At 44.3% G+C, this 26,994-nt stretch overlaps 1 protein-coding gene across 1 annotated transcript in view; it reads left to right on the top strand.

Annotated features, from left to right (window-relative positions):
* LOXHD1 (lipoxygenase homology PLAT domains 1) overlaps positions 1–26,994 on the top strand; it is a 122,747-nt gene that overhangs the window by 10,556 nt on the left and 85,197 nt on the right. Inside the window, exons 3-12 of the mRNA XM_086869818.1 lie at positions 4,988–5,086; positions 6,785–6,933; positions 9,875–9,998; positions 11,765–12,015; positions 13,792–13,927; positions 17,332–17,492; positions 17,813–17,899; positions 20,484–20,619; positions 22,466–22,620; positions 26,022–26,182. Coding sequence (XP_086725944.1) covers positions 4,988–5,086; positions 6,785–6,933; positions 9,875–9,998; positions 11,765–12,015; positions 13,792–13,927; positions 17,332–17,492; positions 17,813–17,899; positions 20,484–20,619; positions 22,466–22,620; positions 26,022–26,182 — 1,459 coding nt within the window. The remainder of the gene's footprint in view (positions 1–4,987; positions 5,087–6,784; positions 6,934–9,874; positions 9,999–11,764; positions 12,016–13,791; positions 13,928–17,331; positions 17,493–17,812; positions 17,900–20,483; positions 20,620–22,465; positions 22,621–26,021; positions 26,183–26,994) is intronic.

The raw sequence follows: 26,994 nt of genomic DNA, 5'->3' as shown, positions 1-26,994 counted from the left end.
ACTCTGCACCCAGGATGGAGATGACAATGGGGACAAGCTGGATGGGGAATACTGGGTGGCAGAATAGCAGCAGACCCGTGCCCTTCATCCCCCAGGATGTGTCGGGAGTGCATCACATTCACAGACAAAAACCTCTTGGCTCTCAGTGGAGAGAACCTGACTCCAGCCCACAATGCAAAATTAACCTTTCCTCTTGGCTGTTGAAAGCTGAGGCTGAGTTAATCAGCAGCAGACAGGCTGACTGACTGCCACTCCTCTTCTAAATTAATCCAGTAGGGTCACATCACTGCCACCCCACTGTTTCCCAGAGATGGCATCCTGGCAATGTCTTCAAATGCAGACACACAACTGTAAAGAAAAGGAAGGTGCTGTAACCACACAGGGCATTTACACTCGTGCATTGCAATGTGAAAGTGGAAAGACAAGAGAAAATAGTTACTGCTCTTCCTACTGATTTTTTGTTGGCTGTTCTGCTCTTGGCATCTAGCAGTACGTGCCTCCAAAGCTGCTAATTTTGCTCCTAGGAAAGCTCCCCTCCCCGTGCCTGTGCTGCAGTGAGCACTGCTTGATGGAGGCACAGCTTTTACATTAGCATTTTGCATGTTCTCAGTGCTAGGAGAAGCATTCAGGGGAAAAAAAAATATCCAGGCAACATCTAGATCTGTGTTTTACAGATGAAGTCAGAGCCATGTACTGGGATTTTAAAAAAAAAGCCAAGTGGGTATTTTTTAAAAGATTAAAGAATAGGGAACAACATCCACCCATGATCAAAATGAAGAGTACTTGACTTACAGCAGATCTCTTCCTGGCTGCAGTGAGAGCTTTTTCTTGCATCCTTTTAGCAGCTCACTGTCTTTTTAAGAGGCAGCATCCCTTTCCATTTAAATTGCTCATCCACCATGTCACTCTGTAAGATGTGCTGATGTACAAAGCACAGAAGGACCCCTGAGCAGCATGAAGAGCTGCTCTCCTTGCTGCAGCTGAATGTCAAATTGCTTAGAGAGGGAGAAAGTGCTGGCAAAAATTCAGCGTGGCTCAGGGTTTGCTTCCTGAAGATGGAGGAGCTGGAATTTTTCTGAAAGCAGACCTAAGGGTCAGGTGTGGGGGCAGGTTTGAGCATCCAGTTTCAGATTCGTTAAGATGGGAAAAAATTAAAGAAAAGACCTGATGAGCACAGGCTAGGCATAGTTTGTGAAGCAGGAATGTGCTCTAACCTAAGCCAAGGATCTCTAATGCTCTTGAAGTAGCTCTCCCTACAGAAACATATCAGCATGGAAAAGAGCCATGGCAGAACAAGCCAAGCACCACAGACTTGCTTATAGTATAGGGGACAACAAAAAACCCTCACAGCACAGTGCCCTGTGACTGTCACCAGTCCAAAGTGATGGCCCATCCTCAGGCTCAGGAGCCAGCTCTGCCACAGGGCTCTTTGTGCTGACACTGACAGCAGCGCTGTGTGTGTACAGAGCCCTTAGGACCAGTTGGTGTTCCGAGAAGGAGGTCAAAAGATGTCATTCTGGACCTTGGACTTGAAATACAGCCATGCTGAAAAAGCTTTAAGGGTTTTTGATCTGGCAAATAATTTCACCATCATTTTCCTTGCTGGCCAGATATGTTTCTGCAGTAACCATGCAAGGTGCCCTTCCTGTCCTGTGTTTTATCTCTTGCACTTCATGGACTTGTTCTCTTCACGTCTTCCCTGATGCTCTGCATGCCTTGAGACATCCTTCTGGTCTATATCTCAGAGGCAAAAAGCCTTATCCTGCAAGGGGAATGTAAGTTAAGCCACTGCAGCTTGTCCTTTTGAGGATCCTGTTATCCTGTCAGGTTCTTCTGCCTCTCAAAAAAGTGGAGTGGAAAATTAATCACTGGCATCAGATTAAATATTCTAGAGGAGATGCAAGGAGTAAAGCTTCTTGAAAAATGTGGTCTGTAATTAAAGACTGCAAGGTACAATGGGTCAGTTTTAGTTAGAGCAGCTTAGTGGCCAAGTAGGAGATGTAAATTGCACCATCCCCACACTTTGCTAATGCAAACGAACACTTTTAGTGCTGATGTATCTGTAGCGGGTGATTAGAGCTCCGTGAACAGAAGCTAAAGTGTTAAAGAGAATTATTAAGCCATTTTCTCCCGTCTCAGCCTAGCTCTGTTCTTCTCTTTCTTGTTATTTAGTATTTATTGCAGTTTTATCATTATTCTTTTATTTGCCGTGGCATGTTTTGCGATGAGGCGCCAGGGATGTCAGCTCGATTTTTAGCCTTTTCCCAGCACATTCATTAAACTGTGACAGGTGATTTTCCCTTCTGTTTGGGCTCTGCCCTTGTACTCCTCACCCAGTGAGCTGAGAGCATCGTTGTAATTCAGGGGATGGTCCAACAGCCGCTCCTCATCTGCTCTCACGTCCTCTGCCTCTGTGGAAGCACGTGCGCCAGGCCCTCTGCTGCCTTTTGGAATAACTTTTAACATGTACTGATTATGGTGGAGGAGGTGAGGGATTTCTTCTGGGAGTGGTGACACAGTGCTGGTGATGTTCCATGGATCCTGAGAGAATCCATTTCTGTAGCTGGCTGGGAAGGCCAGGAAAGATTACTCCCTAGCCTGGAACTCGCCAAAGGGAAAAAAAGTTGCAAACCAAGAATCATAATGGTTTGGACTAGATGGTCTTAGAAGTTTGTTCCAGCCTTAATGATTTAATGATTCTGTGGTGCAAGCATTTGTATTTTTGACAAGGATCTGTGTGTAAGGAGACTTGTGCATTTGTCCCTTTCACAGAAGCAGCGCACCCAGGACTCAGAAATACAGAATTGACATTGCACAGAGCTCCCACTATCAGCTACCCAGGGTTCAGTAACTCTGTTCAGGAACTCTGTTCAGAGCTTGTATGACATCATGTACCCTTCAGGAACAGATTCTGCATTCATCTTCATCTGTTTTGTGTCTTGCTGCCTGCCTCCAGCACTCATCTTTCACAGGAGACACGGCACAAGGTGTCTGTCGTGGCTGTTTGCTTGGAGAAACAAGCAGTCAGGTGACTTTAGTGGTAGGTTTTGAAAGTTACTCAAATTTGGCTCAAACAAAGTCACGCTGAAGGTCACGGGAGCTTTTTCATTGGTTCCAGAAGAAACTGAGCTCACTTTTGCTGTCATTGGTTACCAAGTGAGTCCCACCCTGATCCGTCTGAAGAACTTGCTTCTCTAACTCACCATGTGTCACCAAATGTCCATGATATGCCTCATGCAGGATTTTGGTGCCATAGATGGTGTATCTCCAGTGTCACAGCTCCTGGATTCACTCCTGTTTCCTCATTAAATAAAAAAACCGTGGATGACTGGATTTCTCTTCCTCTTTCCTCTTTCCTCTTTCCTCTTTCCTCTTTCCTCTTTCCTCTTTCCTCTTTCCTCTTTCCTCTTTCCTCTTTCCTCTTTCCTCTTTCCTCTTTCCTCTTTCCTCTTTCCTCTTTCCTCTTTCCTCTTTCCTCTTTCCTCTTTCCTCTTTCCTCTTTCCTCTTTCCTCTTTCCTCTTTCCTCTTTCCTCTTTCCTCTTTCCTCTTTCCTCTTTCCTCTTTCCTCTTTCCTCTTTCCTCTTTCCTCTTTCCTCTTTCCTCTTTCCTCTTTCCTCTTTCCTCTTTCCTCTTTCCTCTTTCCTCTTTCCTCTTTCCTCTTTCCTCTTTCCTCTTTCCTCTTTCCTCTTTCCTCTTTCCTCTTTCCTCTTTCCTCTTTCCTCTTTCCTCTTTCCTCTTTCCTCTTTCCTCTTTCCTCTTTCCTCTTTCCTCTTTCCTCTTTCCTCTTTCCTCTTTCCTCTTTCCTCTTTCCTCTTTCCTCTTTCCTCTTTCCTCTTTCCTCTTTCCTCTTTCCTCTTTCCTCTTTCCTCTTTCCTCTTTCCTCTTTCCTCTTTCCTCTTTCCTCTTTCCTCTCCTCTCCTCTCCTCTCCTCTCCTCTCCTCTCCTCTCCTCTCCTCTCCTCTCCTCTCCTCTCCTCTCCTCTCCTCTCCTCTCCTCTCCTCTCCTCTCCTCTCCTCTCCTCTCCTCTCCTCTCCTCTCCTCTCCTCTCCTCTCCTTTCCTTTCCTTTCCTTTCCTTTCCTTTCCTTTCCTTTCCTTTCCTTTCCTTTCCTTTCCTTTCCTTTCCTTTCCTTTCCTTTCCTTTCCTTTCCTTTCCTTTCCTTTCCTTTCCTTTCCTTTCCTTTCCTTTCCTTTCCTTTCCTTTCCTTTCCTTTCCTTTCCTTTTTTTTTTTTCTTCAGAAAAGGGTGGCCACCTTCACATTTTTATTTCATGCAGTGTGACTGATGTTTCAGAGAATGTTTTGTGTCCATCCAGTTCCACTCCCTGCCATAGGCAGGGACACTTTCCACTGGACCAGGCTGCTCAAAGCTCCATCCAACACGGCCTTGGACATGCCCAGGGGAGCACTGACAACTCTGAGCAACCTGTGTCCCTCACCACCCCCCAGTAAAGAATATGTTCTATACATATGGAGTCCAAATTTCTCCTTTTTCAGTTTAAACCCATTATTCCTTGTTCTGTCTCCATGATATTATTTCCTCAAAATACTTGCTTAGTATAAACTAAACTTTCAAAAGAGCTCTAGGACAGAACTGGGGTCAGGCCTGAGCTTGGGCAGGCTCCGTAACTCATCGACATTTTGAAAAAGCAAAGCTGGTCCATAGGTCCAAGTTCATTTAATGCCTTTGTATCCACATCAAAATTTTCACTTTCTCTTCTATTTCACTCTTCAGTGTCAAGGCCAGGAACCAAGTGATCTGTTCTCCTGCCCTGGGCAGTGAATACGCAGTGTCAGAATCCTGCCTATGGATTTTATTCCTCTTGTGGAGAAGGGGGTCATTGTACCAAGAGCCACAGCTCAGATCATGCTTTCAAGATAGCATCAGCACAGCCTGAATTGGTCTGTATTGTTGTGTTTTGCATCAAACATAAAACAAAACATCACCGAGTTATTAATGTGCTGGGATTTCTGCCTCCCCTATTGCAGTCAACAAATACGTGGTCCGGGTTTTTACTGGTGAAGTCAGCGGCAGTGGAACAGATGCGGATGTCTTCATTAATATCTTCGGTGAGAAAGGAGACACAGGTATTCAAATGCAAATCATTTCCTAAAATATTTCCTCCTGCTCTGCAGGCCTGTGATCTGAACAACACACACACACACACAGACAATCTGGCAAATACAGAATAATTTGGCTGAGTGAAAGGCACAATAAATGGTGGCGTTAACTCTGGGGGCCCTCACATCCACAGTCCCTGAAAGGTGCATCTGCAATGCAGCAGTTGTGGCTGGGTGTGAGCATGACTCAAGTTACCTGCCATTAAAAAAAGGCAGACTCTGGGAAAATGCAGCATAAACCACCAGCAGAAAGCAGTGGAGCAAGTGTCAACCCACTGAAGGGCCCAACACCAATGTATATTTACAGGGAATGCAGTGAGAGCTGTGTGTCACATTTTCTGGGTACCTGGATGGATAATGACATCCCTTCTCCATGGCAAAGGTGGTGGCAAAGCCTGCTTGGGCACTTATAAAAATAATTTCAGTGAGGTTTAGATTAGTTGGGTTTGAATACCTTTTTTTTTTTTTTTAGAAATATTGTAATTATTTTTAAATGTAGGTTTTGCTGCAACAGTGGTCTGGGAACTCAAATTAAAAAAGAAAAATAAATTGAATAATATTAAAAGATGTGCCCAAACCAAGCTCTCTGGGCCATGGAGAGAAGTGGGTGGAGATTCCTGTAACCAGGGAGCAAATATTATCTTACTTTTACACTGCACCTATCCTGACAAATTCAAGAAATAATGATACGATGTCTGCCTAACATCCTTGAACAGATTATAAAACCTGGAGGATAGGGCTCATCCTTGATTAATCCTCCAGAGTTTTACATGGGGATCCATCTGATCTCACTGAAGATATCCCAAAGTGGGAGTCTAAGTCTTAGCTGGGTGTCCAGGCACTCTGTCATATCCACACAGACAAATAACACCCCTAGAGAATGATTCATCCCCTCTGAGGTAAGAGGGGTGAGTTGCCCACTGACCTCTTTCTCTGCACTGGTGCCTTGGGTGGGTTTCATCCCTCTCACAGCATCACTCACACAGGCTGCAACCCAGGGCACACCTTTTATACCCTTCATAAAGGAAAACCCCTGTGAGATCAGGAAAAAGCCAACAGCCCTGGCTGGGTCCTAATTTGAAAATTAATCCTTCCTCTCGGACACAGCAAAGAATTCTGTTTCCTGAAATGTCAGAATCTGCAGCTTGTGACCAAAGCCTTTCTTGAACAGTTTGGAGATTTTCAAAGACAGTAAAAATAAAAGGGAAATGTGGTGATATGAAAAAAAAAAAATTAAGAGCCATCTGGATATATATTTCTGAAAGCTCTGAGAGCTGTAAGTAACTGTGACATTAGAATGGAAATCCTGGTCTTTTGTGTGCTTGAGAAAAGGCACCTTTTTTATGAGAATATAAAGTCCTCTGCCTTTGCATAGAATCCTGGGTGCAGAGAACTGATATCTAGGGAATATTTGATTCAGTCAGTGGTGACATTCCTAAATATTCCTTCATTTACAAACATGCATGTGCCAGTAACCCTTTACTTCTTGGAGTTAACATTTATTACTTATTTGTTTGGGTTTTTTGTTTTGTTTTGGTTTTGTTTGGTTGGTTTTTTGTTGTTATGGGGTTTTTGGGGTTTTGTTGTTGTTGTTGTTGTTTGGTTTTTTTTGAGGTTTGTTTTTTTTGTTGTTTATTTGTTTTACTTTTTCTTTTTCCCATTCAGGTGTGAGGAAACTGGACAATGACAAAGACAACTTTGAAAAAGGAGCAGAAGACAAGTTCACTCTCGATGCTCCAAACCTGGGAAAGTTAAGAAAAATTAATATCGGACATAATAACAAGGGCGGCTCCGCTGGCTGGTTCCTTGCAAAGGTTAGTTGCTCCAGAGACATTCAACATAAGCATCTCAAGGGCTCAAAATATCTCACCCTCCCAGTGGCCTGGTACCAAGAGATGTAAGGATAATTGCTGGTGACACAGGTTACTGAGAAAGACACAAATCATTTCATTCTCTTGACTTAACTCATTACCATGACCATAAAAACACCAGAATCCAAGAGTTATCTGTTGGATCTGTTCACAATGAAAATTTGCAGACTTGTAGCTTGCCCAAATTTAAGTGATTTATCATTGGCTCAGCAAAAGATATATGCTTGCCACAAAGACCCTTTTCTTCCACTTTCCTGCTCATTTTAATCTCCTGCTATAGAGTAGGAAGGTGTTACAGCTTTTAGTGTAATGGTTGAAGGAATATTTTAGAAGGGGAAGTCTATGACTCTTCCCTCTGGTCTCATTTTCTTTCCTCTCCTGATGTAGTTTAACACAGCTGACTTGAATCCACAGAAGACCTGACCCCATATTTGTAAATCCTTAATAATAGGATAGTTCAATGTAATACAAATGCAAATATTAGCACATGTTTCTCCACCACCACACAATGCAGGAAAAGTTACAATGTTTGCTGTCCTTGAAAAATGTGGAAATGAAAAACAGTGTAGTTGTGCTCAATGTAATAAATAGGGGGAGGTAAAAACCACAGAACCTCATTCTCACATCACAGGTGTAATGACATAATTTTTGGTGAGATTGGTGATGTTGCTCAAGTCCCAAAATCTGGTGTAGTGACTACTTGCAGCCAACACACCAACCCTATATGCTGCCATAAGCCTCCAGGACGTTTACAATTAAGTAAAATACAACTTTGGCCTTGCAAATTCAGATGGAAGGTTGGACAGCTGAGCTGAAAAAGCTCAGTTGGTGTCCACTGGTTTTAGATGTTTTTCTGTAATTTGGTTAAATACTTAGCCACTCTAGTGTTGTCACTCCAGGAAGAACCTCTTCTCATGTTTCTTGTGTTTTCAGAGCAGCTTACACTCAGAGATGATTTTCCACCTCTAAATGTAAGGATAAACCCACTAAAAGGCGCCCAAAGAGGATCAGCTGGTAGAGAGGCATTGGAGTGTTGATATTTCTCCTGAGCTTGTCTATTTCAGTCTCTAGCACTCCAGCTCTCTCATGCTGACAATCCCAGCCCTGGCAGACACTGCTGTCTGTGTCTGTGGAGGTACAGCAGGACTCAGGAGTGCTACAGGCAACAGCACGGTGTGGGATGAATGACAGGAGGGGAAGCTCTGTTTCCCAAAGAATAGTTTCACAAATTTATCAGAAAGGACAGGTTTAAGATTCTCCCTCATTGTTGAGAAAAGTGTCAAGGGCTTTCTATCCACAATAGTGACTTTTTTTTTCTCTCCCCTCTGAGACATAACCCACACAGTGGAGTAGAGATTTTGATTTCTTCTCTTCTGACCAAAATCCTGCAGTATTCTTCTCTGCTGGTTTAAAATACTATAGTAACTCTATGGCAGCATTCAGGAATCCAGCAGAAGACACTGGTAAGAAACACCTCAGCAGAAGATGCAAAAAACTAGTCTAATATTAAAGGGGACTATTGTTCCCCAGCTTGTTACAGCAAAATATCACAGAATTCTAAAACAGTCTGGTTTGACAGAGACCCTTAAGACACTCCCACCCCCTGCCATGGGCAGGGATATCCACAATCCCAGGTTGTTCCAAGCCCTGTCCAGCCTGGCCTTGGCCACTGCAGGGATGCAGGGGCAGCCCCAGCTGCTCTGGGCACCCTGTGCCAGGGCCTGCCCACCCTCCCAGCCAGCAATTCCTTGCCAATATCCCAGCTGGGCCTGCCCTCTGGCACTGGCAAGCCATTGCCTGGGTGCTGGCCCTGCAGACCTTGTCCCCAGTCCCTGGGCAGCTCTCCTGGAGCCCCTTTAGGCCCTGCCAGGGGCTCTCAGCTCTCCCTGGAGCCTGAATACTTGTGCAGGGGAGCAGCCCCAGCTCTCCCAGGCTGCCTCCAGAGCACAGGGGCTCCAGCCCTGGCAGCAGCTGCCTGGCCTCCTCTGGGCTGGCTCCAGCAGCTCCACGTCCTTGTGCTGGTGTTGCCCAGGGCTGGGGTAGCTCTGCAGGTGGGGTCTCACCTGAGCACAGGGGCACAGGGGCACAATCCCCCCTCCCCTGCTGCCCACGCTGGGGGATCAGCCCTGGGCAGGGGGCTCAGGGCTGGGGCAGGTCCCGCTCTCCCCCCCAGCCCCCTCAGATCCTTCTCCCAGGGCTGCTCTGTCGATTCTCTGTCCAGCCTGTCTTTCGATTGCCCCAGCCCAGGTGCAGGACCTTGCACTTGGCTTTGTTAAACCTCATGACATTTGCACAGCTCCACCTCACTGTGGTCCAAGAGCCAAATCCTTCAAAATTAGAAACTGTTTCCTGACACAGGGCTGCCTTTGCAGTGGTTCCACCCTGGAGTAACTAACTGTGATCTAGTGATATTGTGGCACACAAGTTCATCTGATGGTCTGGATTTGCCCTGAAATTCCTAGGCATTATTTTAAAACAAGGCTCTGAAGCAGAGAGAGAGAGTGCAACCTGCTCCCAAAGCAGAACAAAGAGCTGTAGTTCAGCTGATGGAGAAGAGTAGCCATCAAACAGGCTCTGGAGAGAAGGAAGACAGGCCAGCCAGCTGGTCTTGATAGCAGAGACATCTGGTCTCGTACACCACGAGAGATGCAGAGTGGGTTCTGGATAAAAAAGAATGAAAAGAAAAACTTGGGTTTTTGCTCACTGATTGTCTGAAATTCTATCAGTACTAATTAGGGAGTGGAGCGGGATCTGCTTCAGTATTGAACATGTTAAATACCGAGTGAGAGTGTGTCCATTAAGCTTCTGCTCTTCTGCCACCCCGCTGTGTAAAACCTTTGCTTTTCCTGTGCTGTTTTTCAACGTGGTGTCTCTTTTCTCTTAGGTGATCATTGAGGACATTGGCAATAAATGTGTGTACCAGTTCCCAGTTGGACGCTGGTTCGCTTTAGACGAAGATGACGGGAAGATACAGAGGGACATTCTTGTTGGGGGCACTGAAGCCACAGGTGAAATCATGAGCCGGATCCGTGGTGGGAAATGGGAAATTAAGTCTATTAGCCATGTTTTCTTTAGAAAATTGAATGCTTTATGCTCAGGGAAACCTGCAGTGAGGCGTCTGCTGGTGATAGTGTTTTGTGTGCGGGTTCCTGGGCTGCCAACACATTTCCCACCTTTGTGTCTCACCTGTGAAGCTGTGCAGGACCTACATGCTGGTTTATCACCTGGTGGCCCTGGATAAGGGGCTGATGGGCAGGGAATGAAAGATACAGCTTGTACCTTCAGCAAATTTCTCACCAGCACTCAAAGTGTTTGTTATTTCCAAAAGCACAAAGCAGTGAATATTGTACTTCAGTTTCTTGTCTGGGGAACTAAACAACCTTTTACAAAACAAGAAACACAGTGCTGAGCCCTAAACCAGTCTTTTTTATTATCCAACATGGCTAAAGCAAAGACAACCGAAGTTTATGTCTCTGTTAAAAGAAACCTGGATGTAAAGTCCATAAAAGAACTTGTCACGAGGCAAGAGACTATTTGGATAATATGGACAATTATTTGGATGTTCTGCCTGTATTTAATAACATGAAGGCAAACACTGTGATGATGCATGTAACAGCAGTTCTTTACTTCCTTGTATGGTCTTCAACATCTGCAGTCCTCGTATTCCCCCCTGCATGTGCATGAGGGAAAGTGGTCTGGGTGCCGATCCCTCACTGCAGGATGCTTGTTAGGAAAAATCAAGGGAAGAAAATGGAAAGAAATTTAATTTAATCCCAAAAACCTTCCTTTGTCTTTTACCATTCATGACTGTGTATTTTATTTTTCTGCTCTCTGGAGTTTTGTTGAAGATATATCAACAGTAAAGCATGCTTGAGTACAATTTTTAATGCAAATTTCAAAGGGAGGATTATTTGTAAGAGAGCGAGTTCTGAAGTTTTTGCTTCATCCCAAGTCCCTATAGAAATTTTTGTCTGATTTAATCAAAAAATGTAGCTTAGGTCTCAGGTATTTTCTACATGCTGCTATAGTGTTTAGGTGTGTATTTGATGACATGAGACAGATTTAAGATTTGCTTTTCTGTGATGTAAGACTTGTGGGAAGAAGTGTTTTCATTCTTAGACCAAGAGCTAGAGGTAGGAAAAACCCCCCAGTGACACTTTTATGTAAATAGGTTTCTTCTAAGAAATACTTTTCTTTCTTCCAGCTGGGCTGATGCCTCTCCCAAACCTTATTTTGCTGAGATCTGTGGGTTCTCACAGTGACTGTGGAGGTCCTGATTGCTTTAGCATTATAGGCTAAAGAACAAGTAAACCCAAAGTTTTCAGAGTTTTGTGGTATTGCAGATTTTGCCATCACTGTTTAATGCAACACTTCTCCATCCTTTCAGCATTTTCAGACATATTTGCTGTTTGATATTTCTCAAAATCAAATTACTTAGTTGCCAATTCAATTTTCTTGCCTTTCTTCACTTAATCAGCACCACAGAGTGAATAAAAAAGAAAACTCTTTTTTTTCCATTGGGCCATGGGAGGCCCAAACAGGGAGTTTGTCACCCCATGCCTGTTTCTCCTGGGCAGTCTGAAGGTAGATGTATATTTCTCAGAATTATGTGTGAGACAAAAACAAATGAAACAGTGCATTGTGTGTAAGTCAGAAGCTAAAATAGACCAGTGGGAAATCAATAGCGTCTCCGACATAAATCCAATCAAAGCCATAACTCTCAGACTCTTTTCCTCCCTTCTTTTTTCCCTAATCAAACTTCTGATTCCTCCAGGCATTGTGTACAATGTGGCTGTAGTGACAGGAGATATCAGAGGAGCCGGCACCAACTCCAAGATCCACGTAATTCTCCACGGTTCCAAAGGCTTAAAGAACAGTGGGAAGATTTTCTTGGAAGGGGGTGAATTTGAACGTGCCAGGACAGATCTCTTCAATGTGGAGATAGCTGCCCTTCTCAGCCCTCTCAGTAGAGTCACCATTGGGCATGATAATTGTGGTGTCAGCTCTGGCTGGTTTTGTGAGAAGGTGAGACTTAATTATCATAAACTCATGGAATTGTTCAGGTTGGGAGAGACCTCTGAGGTCATGGAGTCCGAACACTGGACCAACACTGCCAGGAGATTTGTCTGAAGGCACCTGTCAGACCTTTTCCCCACTCACAACCTGACCCCGACAACCCAGAATGGTTTAAAAATAAATAAAACAAATCTGCTTTTGTTTGGAAGGCAATATCCCCGGTTTAACAAGGCAATATTATACATCACACACGGGAGCAGCTGATTGCCTCAAAGGCGTGTTAGATGCATAAGTCAGTCACTCGCTAATTGGGTTGATTGCCCCTCTGCAGTCACAAAGATAGAGATTATTGTTTGCTCAGCTCCAAAAGCACCTTCAGATGTTAGCCCAAGGGGCTGGACAGAAATGCAGCCTTGGATTGTGCTGAGCGTTTCAAAGTTATCATCTATGCTCAGACTTCCCTAAAGTTTCTAGATGCTGCTCTGAGGGCTCAGAAATAATGATTTTAAAAAACCCAAAGCCCAATAGAAAGTGGCTGACCTCAGCTGCTATGGGGAGGCAGTGGAGGAATATGCAATTTTGTTACCCGACAACTTAGATTTCTTTGAGAAGAATTCTATGCAGCAGTGGAGGAAGATGTTGGAAAATTCTTGTAAGTTCAGCACATGGTCTGTTATCCCTATATCAGTGGGTAATGTTTGGTTTTGTACCACCCAGTACTTAGTACACATGCCAGAGATTAATGTGGCCTTGTGTTAACTCCCTGCATCTGTGACTAATGAGTTTTGTGCCAGCTAGCGCTTCCTTGTTTGCTTCCGCCAGTGATTAATATGTACTGGTAGATATCTTCGTTTTGAGAACAGAGATGGAGTGCCAGAGCAAAGAATGATAAAGAGAAGTGCATCACAACCTGGACACATGTTTGTGATACTCTCCAGGAAGGAAGATTCACCAGAAGATCCATCCAGGACCATAAGAGGGAATTTGGAGGAATGGGATGTTCCCAAATGACCACCAAAAATCCCCAAAAGACCCTTACTCTTATCCAAATAACTTCAAGGAAATAATAAGCATATATTCATGTATTCAGGAAGTGTAATGAATATGTAATAGAAATGCGACAAATATGTATTAGTTTCATGTGTGGTCTTTTCGGTTGCTGCTCATGCTTTTAGGTTAAATTCCCATGCATCCAGCATTGTTAATAAAGTAATTTTTTTCTTTCCAACCCAGCAAATTGGTTGGAGAGTTTATTTTGGTGACAACACTAGATCATGTACAAGGTCATTAGGAGGAAATGGGAGGGTGGAGAGGAAGGCAGTTGCCTACCCTTAAGCTATGAGGAGATTCAGTTTACCTGGCAAGCAAAATCAGCTTAGGATGGACCCTAGGATGGATGTTTGAGGGCTTTTTGAACCCTTTGTTTTCTGCAGAGCCCTGCTGTGCACTGGCATGGTGCAGGGCCTGTGCTGCGTGCTGACACGATGCTGGCTGCTGCAGCCACCCTGCCTGCTCCCCTTCGCCTCCTGGTGTTTCACCTCTTGGCTGACCCATTGTGATGTACTGCCGCAAAAATGGGAATAACAGCACAGATGAGTCGTAGCTGTACTCCAGACTGGGATTTCTGAAACCAGTCTGGTTCATATTGGTCCAGAAAAGCTGATTTTGAGAGCAGGACCAAGATCTCCAGCTCTGTCTTTGCTCTGTTTAGGTTTTCAGTGCCAAGGTCCTGTGGGCTGCCAGTAGCAGAATATTCAATCTCACTTTCCCAATCTCTTTTCCCAGGTGGTGGTTTACTGCCCGTTCACTGGGATTGAGCAAACCTTCCCATGTGGGAAGTGGCTGGATGAAGATGAAGGGGACGGTCTCATAGAGCGGGAACTCTACGAAATGGTGTCCCTACGCCAGAAAAGGCTGAAAAGTAAGTGCAAGTGCCCAGGAGCCTCCTGTGACCATCACCCCTTCTCCCACCAACAAGGTCCCCTGAGCATCACCTGAGTGACATGGGTATATCCAGGGTCAGGGAGAGGTTCAAGTGGATTCAGTCACTGGATCATAGAATGGTTTGGAAATGACATTCAAAGGCCATCTAATTTCAACCCCCCTGCCATGGACAAGGACATCCATTCTCTCAGGCTGCTCCAAGCCCTGTCCAGCCTGGCCTTGGCCACTGCAGGGATGCAGGGGCAGCCCCAGCTGCTCTGGGCACCCTGTGCCAGGGCCTGCCCACCCTCCCAGCCAGCAATTCCTTGCCAATATCCCAGCTGGGCCTGCCCTCTGGCACTGGCAAGCCATTGCCTGGGTGCTGGCCCTGCAGGCCTTGTCCCCAGTCCCTGGGCAGCTCTCCTGGAGCCCCTTTAGGCCCTGCCAGGGGCTCTCAGCTCTCCCTGGAGCCTGAATACTTGTGCAGGGGAGCAGCCCCAGCTCTCCCAGGCTGCCTCCAGAGCACAGGGGCTCCAGCCCTGGCAGCAGCTGCGGGGCCTCCTCTGGGCTGGCTCCAGCTGCTCCACGTCCTTCAGATGTTGGGGCATGAGCTGCAGATTTGAAAATACTGCTTTAGGGGTGTAATTAAACTCCTACAATATTTTGAAGAATTATACTCATTTCCTTAAGGTCCACTGGGCTTAGGGCTGCCTCAGACATCATCTTTGCAGACAAGCCAGGCTACGTTGCTCCTCACTACAGAAGCAAAGCTTTCTTACTCTAGATGAAAACAAAAACATAATAAGGAGAGAAGCCTTGAGAGGGGGAATGGAAAATAAAACAAAACTCTTCCTGCTGACTTCAGCTATTTTTATTCCCGACCTTAGAGGAATGACAGGCCTGAGCCCTGTCCAGCTGCAAGAAGCGCTTTCCCGAGGCAGGAGCGCGCTGGATGCGGAGCCTTTTCTCTAGAGGGAGGCAATGGCACAGGTTTGCTGGGAGGAGCTGCTCATCCATCCCCGCACGCTCCATCTCCAGCCTGCTTCTGCACCAAGCCAAACACATATCGCTGCTGCCCGGCCCGCGCCGGCACCCGCCTGTAAACAGAATATTTTAATTAGGATAATAGGCTCGGTTTAATCCGGGAGTGCTTCGGATGGGCTCCCGCTTAAACAGCAGTTCATTTGAATAAGCTTTATCTAAATGTTAGTCAGTGTTGTAACCACGCTGCACCTCCAGCTCGGTCCATTTAGCTAAAGCATCTGCAACCTTTAACCCCCTATTATCATCTCTGATTGTTATTGACAGGCTAATTCCCTCACCACTGCAGTGCAGGAGATAGACAGAGAGCATTAGCCTTGAGAAATCTGTGACCTTTAGCTGCCAGATTATAGAAGTGTAAGACTCGGAGTTAGAAAAGACCTATTATGTCATCTCGCCTATCTCCCTGTGCATACAGGACTGTCCCTTTCTGTAGAGATCTTCAGATCAAAGCTGGTTTGAGCCTCACTTGGGGTATCCATGGTGAAACGTTTCCCAGCACAGCATCCAGAAGCTGCTCCCGCAGCAGATTGCAGCTCCATATGTAGCTTGTATTTATTCTGTGGGGTTTTTTTATTCCCTCCTCTCCTTATCTTGAATGTTATCCTGGAAACTGTTGTGCCAGGTCTTGTCCTCCCTGGTGTTTGTGCCCTGGGGAATATTTGCCCTGGCTCTGAGAATTTCCTAAGTGCTTGGATACCTCGATGTGAAAGGATGAGAGCCCACGGCTGTGCCCAGCAATCCCTGGGAGGATGATGATGGTTATTTGGGGAAATGCCTGGCCTTCTCCAGCAGCTGCAGCCCTAGCTCAGCCACATCTCCCCCGGTGTGGTTTCTCCCTAACAGCCCTCTATCAGCATTTAATCCTGGTACAAGGTCCCATTTCCTCCTCTGTGCATGCTTCACTCCTCCTTTCCCTCAGCAAGAGGTCAGGGAGGCCAAACCAGACAGATGAGAGCAGACTTTGGTGTCTGAATTGCACTTGCAGCTTTCCCCAGGGAAAACAGGCTTCTCCATCACATGCCTTCCACAGAATTTGTTTCATTTCTGCTCATCTAAAACTTGCTGGTGCTTTTCAGAGAGGAGTGGTCATGAACATTTTGTGTATTATTAAAACAGGGGCAAAACTTTTTCTGAGAGATCCCTCTTCCCCTCATTTTTTTTTTTTTCCAGTAGCTCATGTCTCTTTTTTATACAGTCAAACACTGAGTAGACCAGTAAAAATCTAATTTATATGCATGTCATCATATTTTTATATTCCATTCTGGGCTCTGAAGGTCAAGCTGTGCTAGTGTGGGCTCAGGCATACCAAAAGGGTTAGCAATTCTCTCATTAAGATTTGTTAATAATTCAGCTGATGTCTGAGTGAGGGAAGAAGGCTGTTCTCTATCCCGTAGGTGCTGCAAGGCCGGCAGAAACACACATTATTGTCAATAAAGTATGCAGATGATGGGCTCTTTAGAGGAAATAATATCACCCTTATATACACAAAAATATTCTGGTATGAAAACCAATGTAAGATTGCTGCAGGTGGACTGGACTTATGGTTAAAATGTTGGAGGAAGACTTGAGATAAAAAATCTTGCATATTGGCCACAATCTTAGGGTATGTCATGTAGTAAAAAAAAAAAAAAAAAAAAAAGAAAAAAGTGTTAACTGAATTTGTGTCAATTTTAGGCACTTAAATAATTTAAAATCTTTTGGAAAATATCTTTACACTGCTCTGAGCATGTTTGTCCCACATGATGCAGCCTCACTAGGGATGGATACCTGAGTGGGCTTTGAGACAACCATTCTGCAAGAAGCAATTTTGGGATAATTAGTCCAGTCTTGGGAGGCTGCTTATCTCAGGATGAGGGGATAACACATCTGTGGCCTTTCTCCTTGTTCCATACACAGATCAGACAAGTTTTTAGGAGCTACCTGGAGCTGCATTGCACCGTGCACAAGTAACTGGAGACTCCTTCTCACTGGCAGAAGGGAAGATTAATATTTCCCTGACTTTATGGTCTTTAAAGCTTGAGTTGTAGGTATTTTGGCAAGAACTGAAACTATAGGGTTGGGTCACACCCCTGCATTACCCTGTCAGTAGAGTATAACAAGAGATTATGGTTCACCTGAGAAGAGGTTGTTTATGTTTTTCTAATTTTCTTTTTTAATGAAATCTCAGAATTATATTTCCAGTCTTATTCCTGCATGTCATGCAGCAGCTGATTTTTTTTGTGCAGAAAAGGATGAAAGGTCTTTGTATTCATCCTACCTTCTCTACCTACCAGGGGAAACAATGATAGTTATGTTTTTCACCAGGTCACCCTATAAAAATTACATTTTAAAGCAAGTATCTTTAACCTTTCTTTCTAGAAAACCCCTGGTCTCTGTGGATCTGGACAAGTGACATTAAAAATGCAGGAACAGATGCCACCATCTTCTTCCAGATTTATGGAGACAAAGGGAAGTCAGATGAGATGAAGCTAGACAACAATTCAGACAACTTTGAAACTGGACAGACTGACAAATTCATGGTATGAATCTTGTGCAAGTGGCAGATATGGCTTGGTCTTGTTGTTCAGGGCTTTAGCTTCAATCCCAGGCAGAAAGTCATCAGTATGAGATTTTTACTCTATTAGATCCTTCTAAAGTTGAGGTGAAGTCGCTCCATTTGACAGTGATGCAAATGATTTACTTCCCTATGGATATGGCTTGTCTTCCCAAAACAGGGAAAAGGCTGGTATTTTTGAGTTCTCTCTGATTTACCTCTTGAAACATGTCCAGAGGTGCCCTTTGTCTGTGTGCTTTGCTGACTTACAAAAATGGACATTGCACCTTTTCTACCCGCTTACAGATAGAGCTTCCTGATCTCGGCACCTTTTATAAGCTTCGGATATGGCACGAGAAAAGAAATCCCTTTGCTGGCTGGCATCTGAATAAGGTGAGGGGACAGCAAGGGAAGGTACACCTGGAAAGCCAGGCTGGTGGCAGAGGTCTGCAGTGCCAGTCCTGGGTCACTGTGTTCCCCTGCTGGCAGCTGAGCTTGATGTGCAGTGCTCTGAGATGCCTGCCTTGTCAGAGGACAAGGGAAAATGGTCTGAGCATTGCACCAGGGAAGGATTAGATTGAATATTAGGGAAAATCCCTTAGTGGAAAGGCTTGTGCAGCCCCAGCACAGCTGCCCAGGGCAGTGGTGCAGTCTCCATCCCTGGAGGGATTTAAAAGCTGTGTGAATGTGGCACCTGGGGACATGGGTCAGTGGTGGCCTGGGCTGGACTTGATGATCCTTGAGGGCTTTTCCAGCCCAAATGATTGTGTGATTTTGTGTGTGGAAAATGAGACCAACGGGGAGAGGCAGCTCCCAACAGCCCAGACTGATGGTGAAAATCCCACTTTCCCACCTTTCCTATCAGACAAGTGATGCACTCGTCTCACTGCTACCAGGGGTTTCTTCCTTGCTCTCCAGAAAACTTTCTATTCTTAGACACCACTATTGTACAGAAAGGCAAACCAAGTCCTTTGATGGCTTGTAACAAAAGACCTGATTCCAGCAGAGATTGCACAGTGAAGCATCCCCTGCCCTGAAGTGCTGACAGCCCTGTGATGGGGGGTGAACTCCTGCAGGCTGGAGGAGGCCACGGAGATGTGCAGAGGAGAGCAGCCCTGTGCTGTGTGGGAGATGACAAAGATGATCTGCTCAATCTTCACTCACACATCCTTTGCTCTATCAGCATTGATTACTGTGCTGTCACCCCTCACCTGGATTGTCTGGACAGCAAGTCCTGATCTGATCTTCACCCCTGCTCCTCCTGAATATCTTGGATGACATTCTCCGTGCTTAACAAAACACATGCTTTGCTCTGCATCTCTAAATAAGTGTGTTGATAAGCCACAGTTTACCACTTGGAGCTTTTTCTTTCTCTCCTTCAAGGTGCTTTGACACATCTTGCTCTCCTGCATTGTCATGGAGCTGTGGAACCATCCACTGCCAACACCCATCTCCAGGGGCAGGAGGGCATCAAGTGCTGCTATTGCCACCACATGGTGACAGACACAAAAAAGTGTCTGGCTGGGGCAGACAGCCCTTTTCTTTCTTTGTTTCAAAGAAATTGCAGGTCAGACTTTGGGCCACTGCAATCATCCCTATAGTTTCTTCACAGATGATCACCAAGAATGTTTGTACCTTCCACAGCTGTATATTTCCCTATCTAATTTTCCTGCAGAAAACTTATGTTCAGGAAGGACAAGAGGTACCTTAGAGTGTGTCTAGGATTCCCTTTTTGGCCAAACTGTCTAATAAACCTGATTAAGATGCATGAAATTAATTGATGTTCTTGTGGTTGGATGCATTTTAGGCCTTTTTCAACCTAATTGATTCTATGATTCCATGACTTGACGAAAATCAGTCTGTCTATATACGCCCAGTCTGATGTTTTCTGGATGCATCAGGCTCATGGCACATGAATCCCAGCACCTGTAGCACCTAAGAAATTAGATGAAACCTCAGTGATGCTTTGTTCTAGTCCTTCCACATTCTGGTTTGCTTCATGTTGGGTCAGGCTTCCATTTTCTGTCGCAAGAACCTAGAACAGCCACACTGGTCAGGCCAGAAGTCCCTCGAGCCCAGCATCCTCTCTCTTGTGTCGCATAAGGCCGTGGTTTTAGAAATGTAAAAATAAAAAGACAAGCATTTATGGTGCTTCCTTCTCACATTCTTTCAGTTTTTTACTATTTCCAGTTGGACACTTATTTCCTAAACTGATCTACCAAACAGAAAGCATTTAGCAGGTTTATTTTTCCAGTTATTAGTTCAAAGTTTCCAGCCTCCCCCCGAACATTTAAATTTTCAGCAACCTTAATAGCTTTTGGCAAGGACTTCACAGGTTGATTGTGTCTTTTTTTGTTTGTTTGTTTGTTTTGTTTTGTTTTGTTTTGTTTTGTTTTGTTTAGAACTTTCTTACACAGGCATCATTTGGTGCTCTGTATTTCTTGAGGCAGAAGAGGGAACAGCTGATCCCTCTCTGCTTTCTCTATTGTCACCTGTGGTTTTGACAGTCCACCGTCATACCTTCGATTTACACACTTCAACAGACAACTGCAGAGCACCACCTTATTTGCTCATTACTCCTTTGGGAGCTACTGCAGATCTTTTTTCATGGTTCCTGCCATTTTATTTATTTTTCTTTCTCAGTGCATTGATTCTCATCAGCAAGAACTGGCCCCATCCCCGATACGCTCTTTGGGTCTGTAGGGTGCACATGGTGAGCCATTTGCAGAGCCACAGAATCCCTCAGAAGTTCCTCAATGCCATGGAGTGACTGGAGAAAGGAGGAAAGAACAGCCATCAGCTGTGGCAGGCTGCTCCATGCATCACTACAGTGCACGAGCTGGACGGTCTTATTATTAATGTGTTTTATTTCTCTGCTGCTACCTACTCTTGCCTCCTTGGCAAAAAACCTGTCAGGATCTTGTTGCTTTTTTGCCTTTAAGCCTCTGAACTCATGTGGTGTTTTGGTTTAATGAAGGTAACTCTGCTGAAAACGCTGACAAAAGAAAAATACACATTCAACTGCGGCCGCTGGCTAGATATAAATGAAGAGGACAATGAGATCGTGCGGGAACTCCCCGCCGAGGGATCTCTGGTGACTGAAGTCATGCCAGGTGAGAGCCACAGGCTCTGTGCAGGGGCTTGCTTAGGACCTGAATAGAAAGAAACCCTCTTTGTGTGAGAGATGCACAGGCAGACTGATGCAATTCAATTAACTTCTCTTTCTGGCACTTTCTCTCTGCAGTATTTTCTGTGTGCATCATTAGCTGCATGAAGCCTGAGAAATCCCAGCCTTTTATTAATTTTTTATTTTTTTTTTTCTGGAGCAGATTTCTCTATGGTGGGAAGTGGGAGAGATCTGGCCACAGCACAATAGTTTCCAGGGCTTGGGTTTTGTTGTTTATTTAATGTTTTTTTTTAAAATTTGTGATTTTTTTCCTCTCTCCCTTAAAATGTGAACTGCAAGGTTTGAGGAATATTCATGGAAAGCAAGCTTAGTTGAAATGCAATCTAAATTTTGACAATCATATTTTGGGCTTTAAAGTTTTATTTAGTTATATTCAAATTTATGCAGCTGTATGTATAAATATATAGTAAGTTGCACAGCACAGTGGTGTGTGCATATGCATCTTTCAGTATGTATGAGCAATCCCAACTATTTATTCTTTTAATTGAACTTGAGATTTAATTAAGAAAAGCTGAAGAACTTTGCCCTGGCTTCCTGGAGCAGCCACTTCTGCCTTGACCTTGTGTAACAAGAATTAATTCTACTTAGAGGGAAATTTTAGGAGAGCAGAACATCTCGAGGTAACCAGTGGGATTTTTCATCTTTCCACCAAAGCACCCACACTCTGTAGACCTTGAGTCCCCCGTTTCCTGAAATTTCTGGTTCTGACGTTGGTGATCTGCATGCAGTGGAGCAGTTTCTCAGAAGAGGAAGAGTAATTGTAATTGCAGATGTTATTAAAATGTAAATAAACCTGGTTTTGAAATGTATTTTTAATCAGCTGTGGAGAGGACAGCTTGAATCCTCGCTCAGGCACTTTCCTGTGTGGAGAATTTGTGCTGAGCAGAGGTGAGATGCAGCACCTCTGTGTCTGGCTTGAAGGTGGATTTTGGAGGGAGGGTGGGAGCACTGCTTCTTGTTCCCCCCCCACGCTGGAGAAAAGGGGATCTCTCTCAAAAGCTGGTCTGTGGGCTGGCTCTTTGTGATAATTCTTCCTATAAATCCTTCATCCATTGGGAAGGGAGGGCAGAGAGGAGGCCATGGTCAGGGGAGGAATGTGGCAGATCAAAATCCATCCAGAAAAAATGCATGACAACCTTAAAGGTGAAAAGCAGGCAAGATAATCCAACCTGCTGCATAAAGTTTGGACTCTTGGAGGGAGGATCTTGGGGGGCTGTTTCCAACCTTTCTGATGTAATGATTTTATGATTCTATGATTATAACTGTCCCAAGGGGATAGGGCCAACTGAGCCTGTCTTGTCCCGTAAATCCAACATGAAGAGCCCATTCCTCAGGTCTCTCTTGTGCCTTTCTATCTCTTCTTATCTACCTGCCATGGCCCTGGATGCTGAAGATGTTGTTTTCTCCACGCACATTGCAGGGTTCCCCACCCCCAGGGCCATCTTGGGAAGGCAGAGGGGGAAGTAGCAGGACACAGGGCGCTCCACTTCATGAGGTTTTCCTTGAAAGGCCCATGATTTTTATGTCCTTCGTTGGAGGACTTTTATGGGTTCTCTCAATGCTTCAGGTCTTTCTATTTCAGCCTTTTTTTTCCCCTCCCCTTTTCCTAGTGGTAACGCGGGAGCGTACAAGTCAATACATCAGCAGAAGTGCCAGCTGGAAGTACCAGCGCCTAAAGTTAATTACAAGCCTGTCAAAAAAGGCGCAGTAAATTGAAACAGCGATTAATGGCGCTGCTGCTGGGGTTGTTTTGCTAATTTGTGTCTCCCCAGTGATCAAGTACCGCGTGACGGTGTGCACGGGCACGGTGAGCGGGAGTGGCACCGACGCCAACGTCTTCGTCTGCCTCATCGGCGACCAGGGGGACACGGGCGAGCGTGTCCTCTACAACTGCATCAACACCGTCAATAAATTTGAGAAAGGCAACGTAAGTTCACGCAGCAGCACCTCTACACAAGGTTTATAAAGAGTGTGATGGTTTTATAATTTTTATTAATTTTTTTAATTTTTTTCTTTTTTTTAATGTGTGTTTGTAAACTCAGCTGATTTCCTTGCCAGCTTGGGCTGGGGAAGTGGGGAGAAATAAATCTTGTCGACAGAGCATCGTAACAGGTTGCAGCTGGAGGGAGGCCTGGGTCGGGGACAGTGTGCCCTTGCTTGATGTTTGCTCATGAAAGAGTCTCTTGGTTTGCTCCCCATCTAAGTTCTGACTGCTGAAATTGCATCTTCAGATTGGGGAAGGCTTCCAGGAAATCTTCCAGGAATAAAATAAAGCCTTTTTCCTTCCATCTAATATAGCAAAAAATTTGGCTCCCTGGGGCAGAGGAAGAAAAAAGCATCTTATTTAATGTGAAAGTCAGAACCCAAAGCCTAACATGTTTCCTTTACAGATACTCCAGTCTCCCTCAACCATGCTGCACTCAATTTTATGTCTTATTTTCAAGCTGATTTTCAATATATTTTTGTCTGTCCAAGTCCAGAATGCAGGGGGGTGAAAATGGACTGAAATGAAGACAGAGCTTATTCCCTGTAAAGCTGGAGATAATGAAGCTGAAGAGTAGTTAAAGCCCTTGCAGCATTGGCAGTATCAGCAAGCGAATAGTTTGCTGATCTGATCTATGGGGTCGTGCTACTTAATATGTATCCAATTTTGCATCTCTAGGGTCCAACTTAGACTGGTAAATTGTAATCAATATCTCCAGAAGGAGATTTTGAGAATCTGATCACAGAACTCTGCAGAGTTCTCTCATCTCTCATGTCATTATTTGATTGAAGGTTCAGAGTGGAAAAAAAATGAAGATAAAAAGAGGTCACGTTTTCAAAATAGACCATTGAATTTAGGCTTCTGAAATATGCATTAGCACTTTGAATTTGCCTTTGAGTGTCCAGAATTTCCAATTCTTCAACTGAAATCACTGAGCTCTTCTAGACTTTAAAAGAACTTCTGTAAAAGCACAATTTCTTGTGCTTCCAAGATCTGTCTGTGGAAACATGGCAATTATACACTGTGAGAGTCCATTCTGCTTCTAAATTATATATAGGTTTGCATAAATGGACTTTGCAAACATCTTTCTTTGCCTATGCATTGACATTATAGATGTTTGAGTTAAAAGGTAGATCCAAGATGTAAAGGATGGCATTTTGTCATTTGATGAAGCCTGTGCCAAAATGGCAGCAAAATGAGTCATGTTTTGGTGCTGAAGACTGTCCCAGTGCAGTTCCAAAGAAAGATGCTTGGTTTGCAGAGAATACAAATATTTTAAACACAGATAATGGCTATTTTATGGGATGCTCCATCCTTGTCCAAGTCCAGGTTGGCTGAGACTTGGATCCACTCGGTCTAGGGGAAAGTGTCCCTGCCCATGTCGGGTCCCTTTAAGGTCCCTTCCCACCCAGACAATTCTAGGGTTCTGTGATGATTCTATGATATTTATTCACAAAAATAAGTTGTAGGCTAACTTGCATGAAGGAGGATAAAAAGGGAAAAATAATTCCGCCAATCAAATGATGTGATTAGTAGTATGCAGATGACATAAACCAAACTGGAGTCTATTAGTGGAAAACTGCTCTCCTGGCACGAGGAGCTGAAAGCTGGTGAATGAATGGGAAGCTGTTTGAGAATTGATCCTGACAGACTTAAAGCTCATATATTCAAGAGGCTGAATGAGTATATCTACACTGATTAACTCAGATACCCTGTTAAAAAGAAATGTTGCTAAGTCAGTACGGTCTCTAATCTACAGCCACTTAAACCAATAGTACCTTGATTACCAATTTAACTTTAAAAGTTTGCCTGCAGATGCAAACTAACAGCCTGTGTAGAAAGTAAGATTTAAAGATGCCTCTAAATTAGGTGTTTGCCCTGTTGTGGTTCCAGTTAGTTACTTACTCATTAATTTATATCAGCCATTAATAAGTAAGGTGAGCATCAGGACTAATGAATTAAATTACATTGACTTGGACTGAGTCAGTGAGGTTTTGATGCCTTAAATCCCCAATTCAGCAGTTTTGAGTGTGTAGGTAGCATTGACATATGTAAGCCCATCATTAACACTTTAATCAGTGGCAAAATGCTTAGCTGTCTTCATTCTGAAGGTCGGTTTGGAGACCTGAATGATGACCTAATTGTTATAATTTTAATAAATTTCAGTATTTGCTTAAATAATGCCTTGCCACCATGTTTCCTGGGAGCTAGCTGGATGTGTGCTACCACCATGAGTGCTTTTGGGAGATGAAGAACAGCCCAAAGATAGTGGTTATTAGTGGTTATCTTTCTTCTGACCTAAGCAAGGCATCCACAGCAGTCATGTCTCCTTGTTGGGCTGTACACTGCAGATGTGTGTTTACACCCAGTATTTACCATGCCTGTGCCATGTCTGTGCATCTGTACATGGGACACAGATACTTTTGCCTGGCCTGGTTCCCAGAGGAGTAGCTCACTCTTTTAATGCATTTCTCTTCCCTCATTCATCAGGAGCTGCTGGTGACAGTCAGCTTTTGGGTAACAGAGCTCTGATCTTGAGGGACCATCTCTTGGGCTGATTTGTAGCTTGGTTATTTGAGCCTATTTCCAGGGAAATAAAAAAACCCCAAAAACAAACAAATAAAAAATCCATCCAAAAAAGCCCCAAAAACCAAAAACAACAAAAACACAAAAAGAACCAATGAAAGGCAAAAAACCCCCAAGCATCAACAAACAAAACTAAATAAACCCAACTAACAACAAACAAAACAAAACAGAACAAAAGACATTATGTCTCTTGTGAGGTATTGAGAGTGGTTATCTGCTGGGTTTGGTTCACACTACCCTCCAAACACAACTCATGGAGCAGCTGGACATACCCCTGTGCAGCCCTGCCCATACTGGCATGGCAGGAAATTAAATGGGGTTAAATTGTGCTGTCTGACTTTAGCACAGTGTAACGACTTTGAACTGTACCTCCAGACACCTCCATAGATTTGGTCTGAAGTGACCTGCTTCTGACTCCTCAGAAAGCTTATATCTGAGCAGGGGTTTGAATGTGGATTTCCTGTATGAATTTCTTAATAATCAAATTATTTCTCTTTTCTACAGTTGTGGAGGGCGTGCAATGACATGGCAGATTTAAAATGCTGGTGGATCATATGCTTACAAATCTAACCTTGCACATCTATCACAAATATTCAGGCTTTTTATTCTTTGGTAAATTCGTACTTTCTCCTTCATCTTGTGAAGAATTATCTTGCAGCACGCTGATGATGTTGGTTTGATTGCAATAATAAATTTGAGTTGCTTGTTTGCTTTTAAGGAGAAATATTGCCTTACCTTTTTTATTCTCCTCCTCAAAGGCTGATGAATTCTTCATTGAAGCAGTAACGCTGAAGCAGGTGAGGAGGGTGAGGATAGGGCATGATGGCAAAGGAGGAAGCAGTGGCTGGTACCTTGCCAAAGTGATAGTGAGGGAAGAAGGACAGCCAGAAAGTGAGGCTGTGGAATTCCCCTGCTACAGGTACAGGAAACAATGCTTGCAAATTAAGTCTCTGTCTCTGCATTTGCCAGACTTTGAAGAGCCTAGCTGTTGGTCCATGACTCGAATTTTCTGAGCACAGCTTAATCCTTTTCATTTATTCATTTGTTCTTTTTTTTTCTTTTTTTTTTTTTTTTCTTCTAAGCCTGAAAGCAAAGAGTGTGTTTTGGGAGGTTTAAGATATAGTTAACTCCCCTTACCAAATGACCAGCAATCTGTATTGTGAACTTCTCAGCAATTAGCTCAGTAATGCAGAGAATTTCCAAAAGACAAAATGCAACCTTCCAGTACCACACCGAGTGCAACTGCCTGCTGCAGAAACACACTCTGCAACCTGCTGGTGTTACTGCATGTAACGAGGTTCCAGTCCCTCACATGCTCATCCCATCTTTCTGGCAGAAATGGGATGCTATTTTTGTGTTGGGAGCATGCAAAATTATTGTGCTGCCATCTCGAGAGCTCCTTGCATGAGGGGAAATGCATATCATGCAGATAGAGACAGTGGCAGGGCAGAGGGCTGTGGCTTACCCCTGTGGGTGGGTTATTAGCCTAGTCTTCTCTTCTCTAGACAATCAAGTGGCCAAAAAAAAAATGTGCTGTATTGAGGCTGCCTGTGGGGAGCAAGATGCATGATCTGTCCTGGCACTAACTGGGGGTCTGCCTCAGCACTGCAGCACAAACTGGGGAGAGCTAGGTGAAAACATTAAAGATTAACTCCAGTGTATTCCCGCTTATCTGCTCAGGATGTCCACCATGTAGGATGGACATACGGTGAGCTCCATTTAACAACACCA

This window comes from Cyanistes caeruleus, chromosome Z (assembly GCF_971803275.1).
Source record: "Cyanistes caeruleus chromosome Z, bCyaCae1.hap1.1, whole genome shotgun sequence".
In the NCBI taxonomy this organism is placed as follows: Eukaryota; Metazoa; Chordata; class Aves; order Passeriformes; family Paridae; genus Cyanistes; species Cyanistes caeruleus.
The sequence above is the reverse complement of the archived record's forward strand: the minus strand, read 5'-3'. Positions and strand labels throughout refer to the sequence as shown.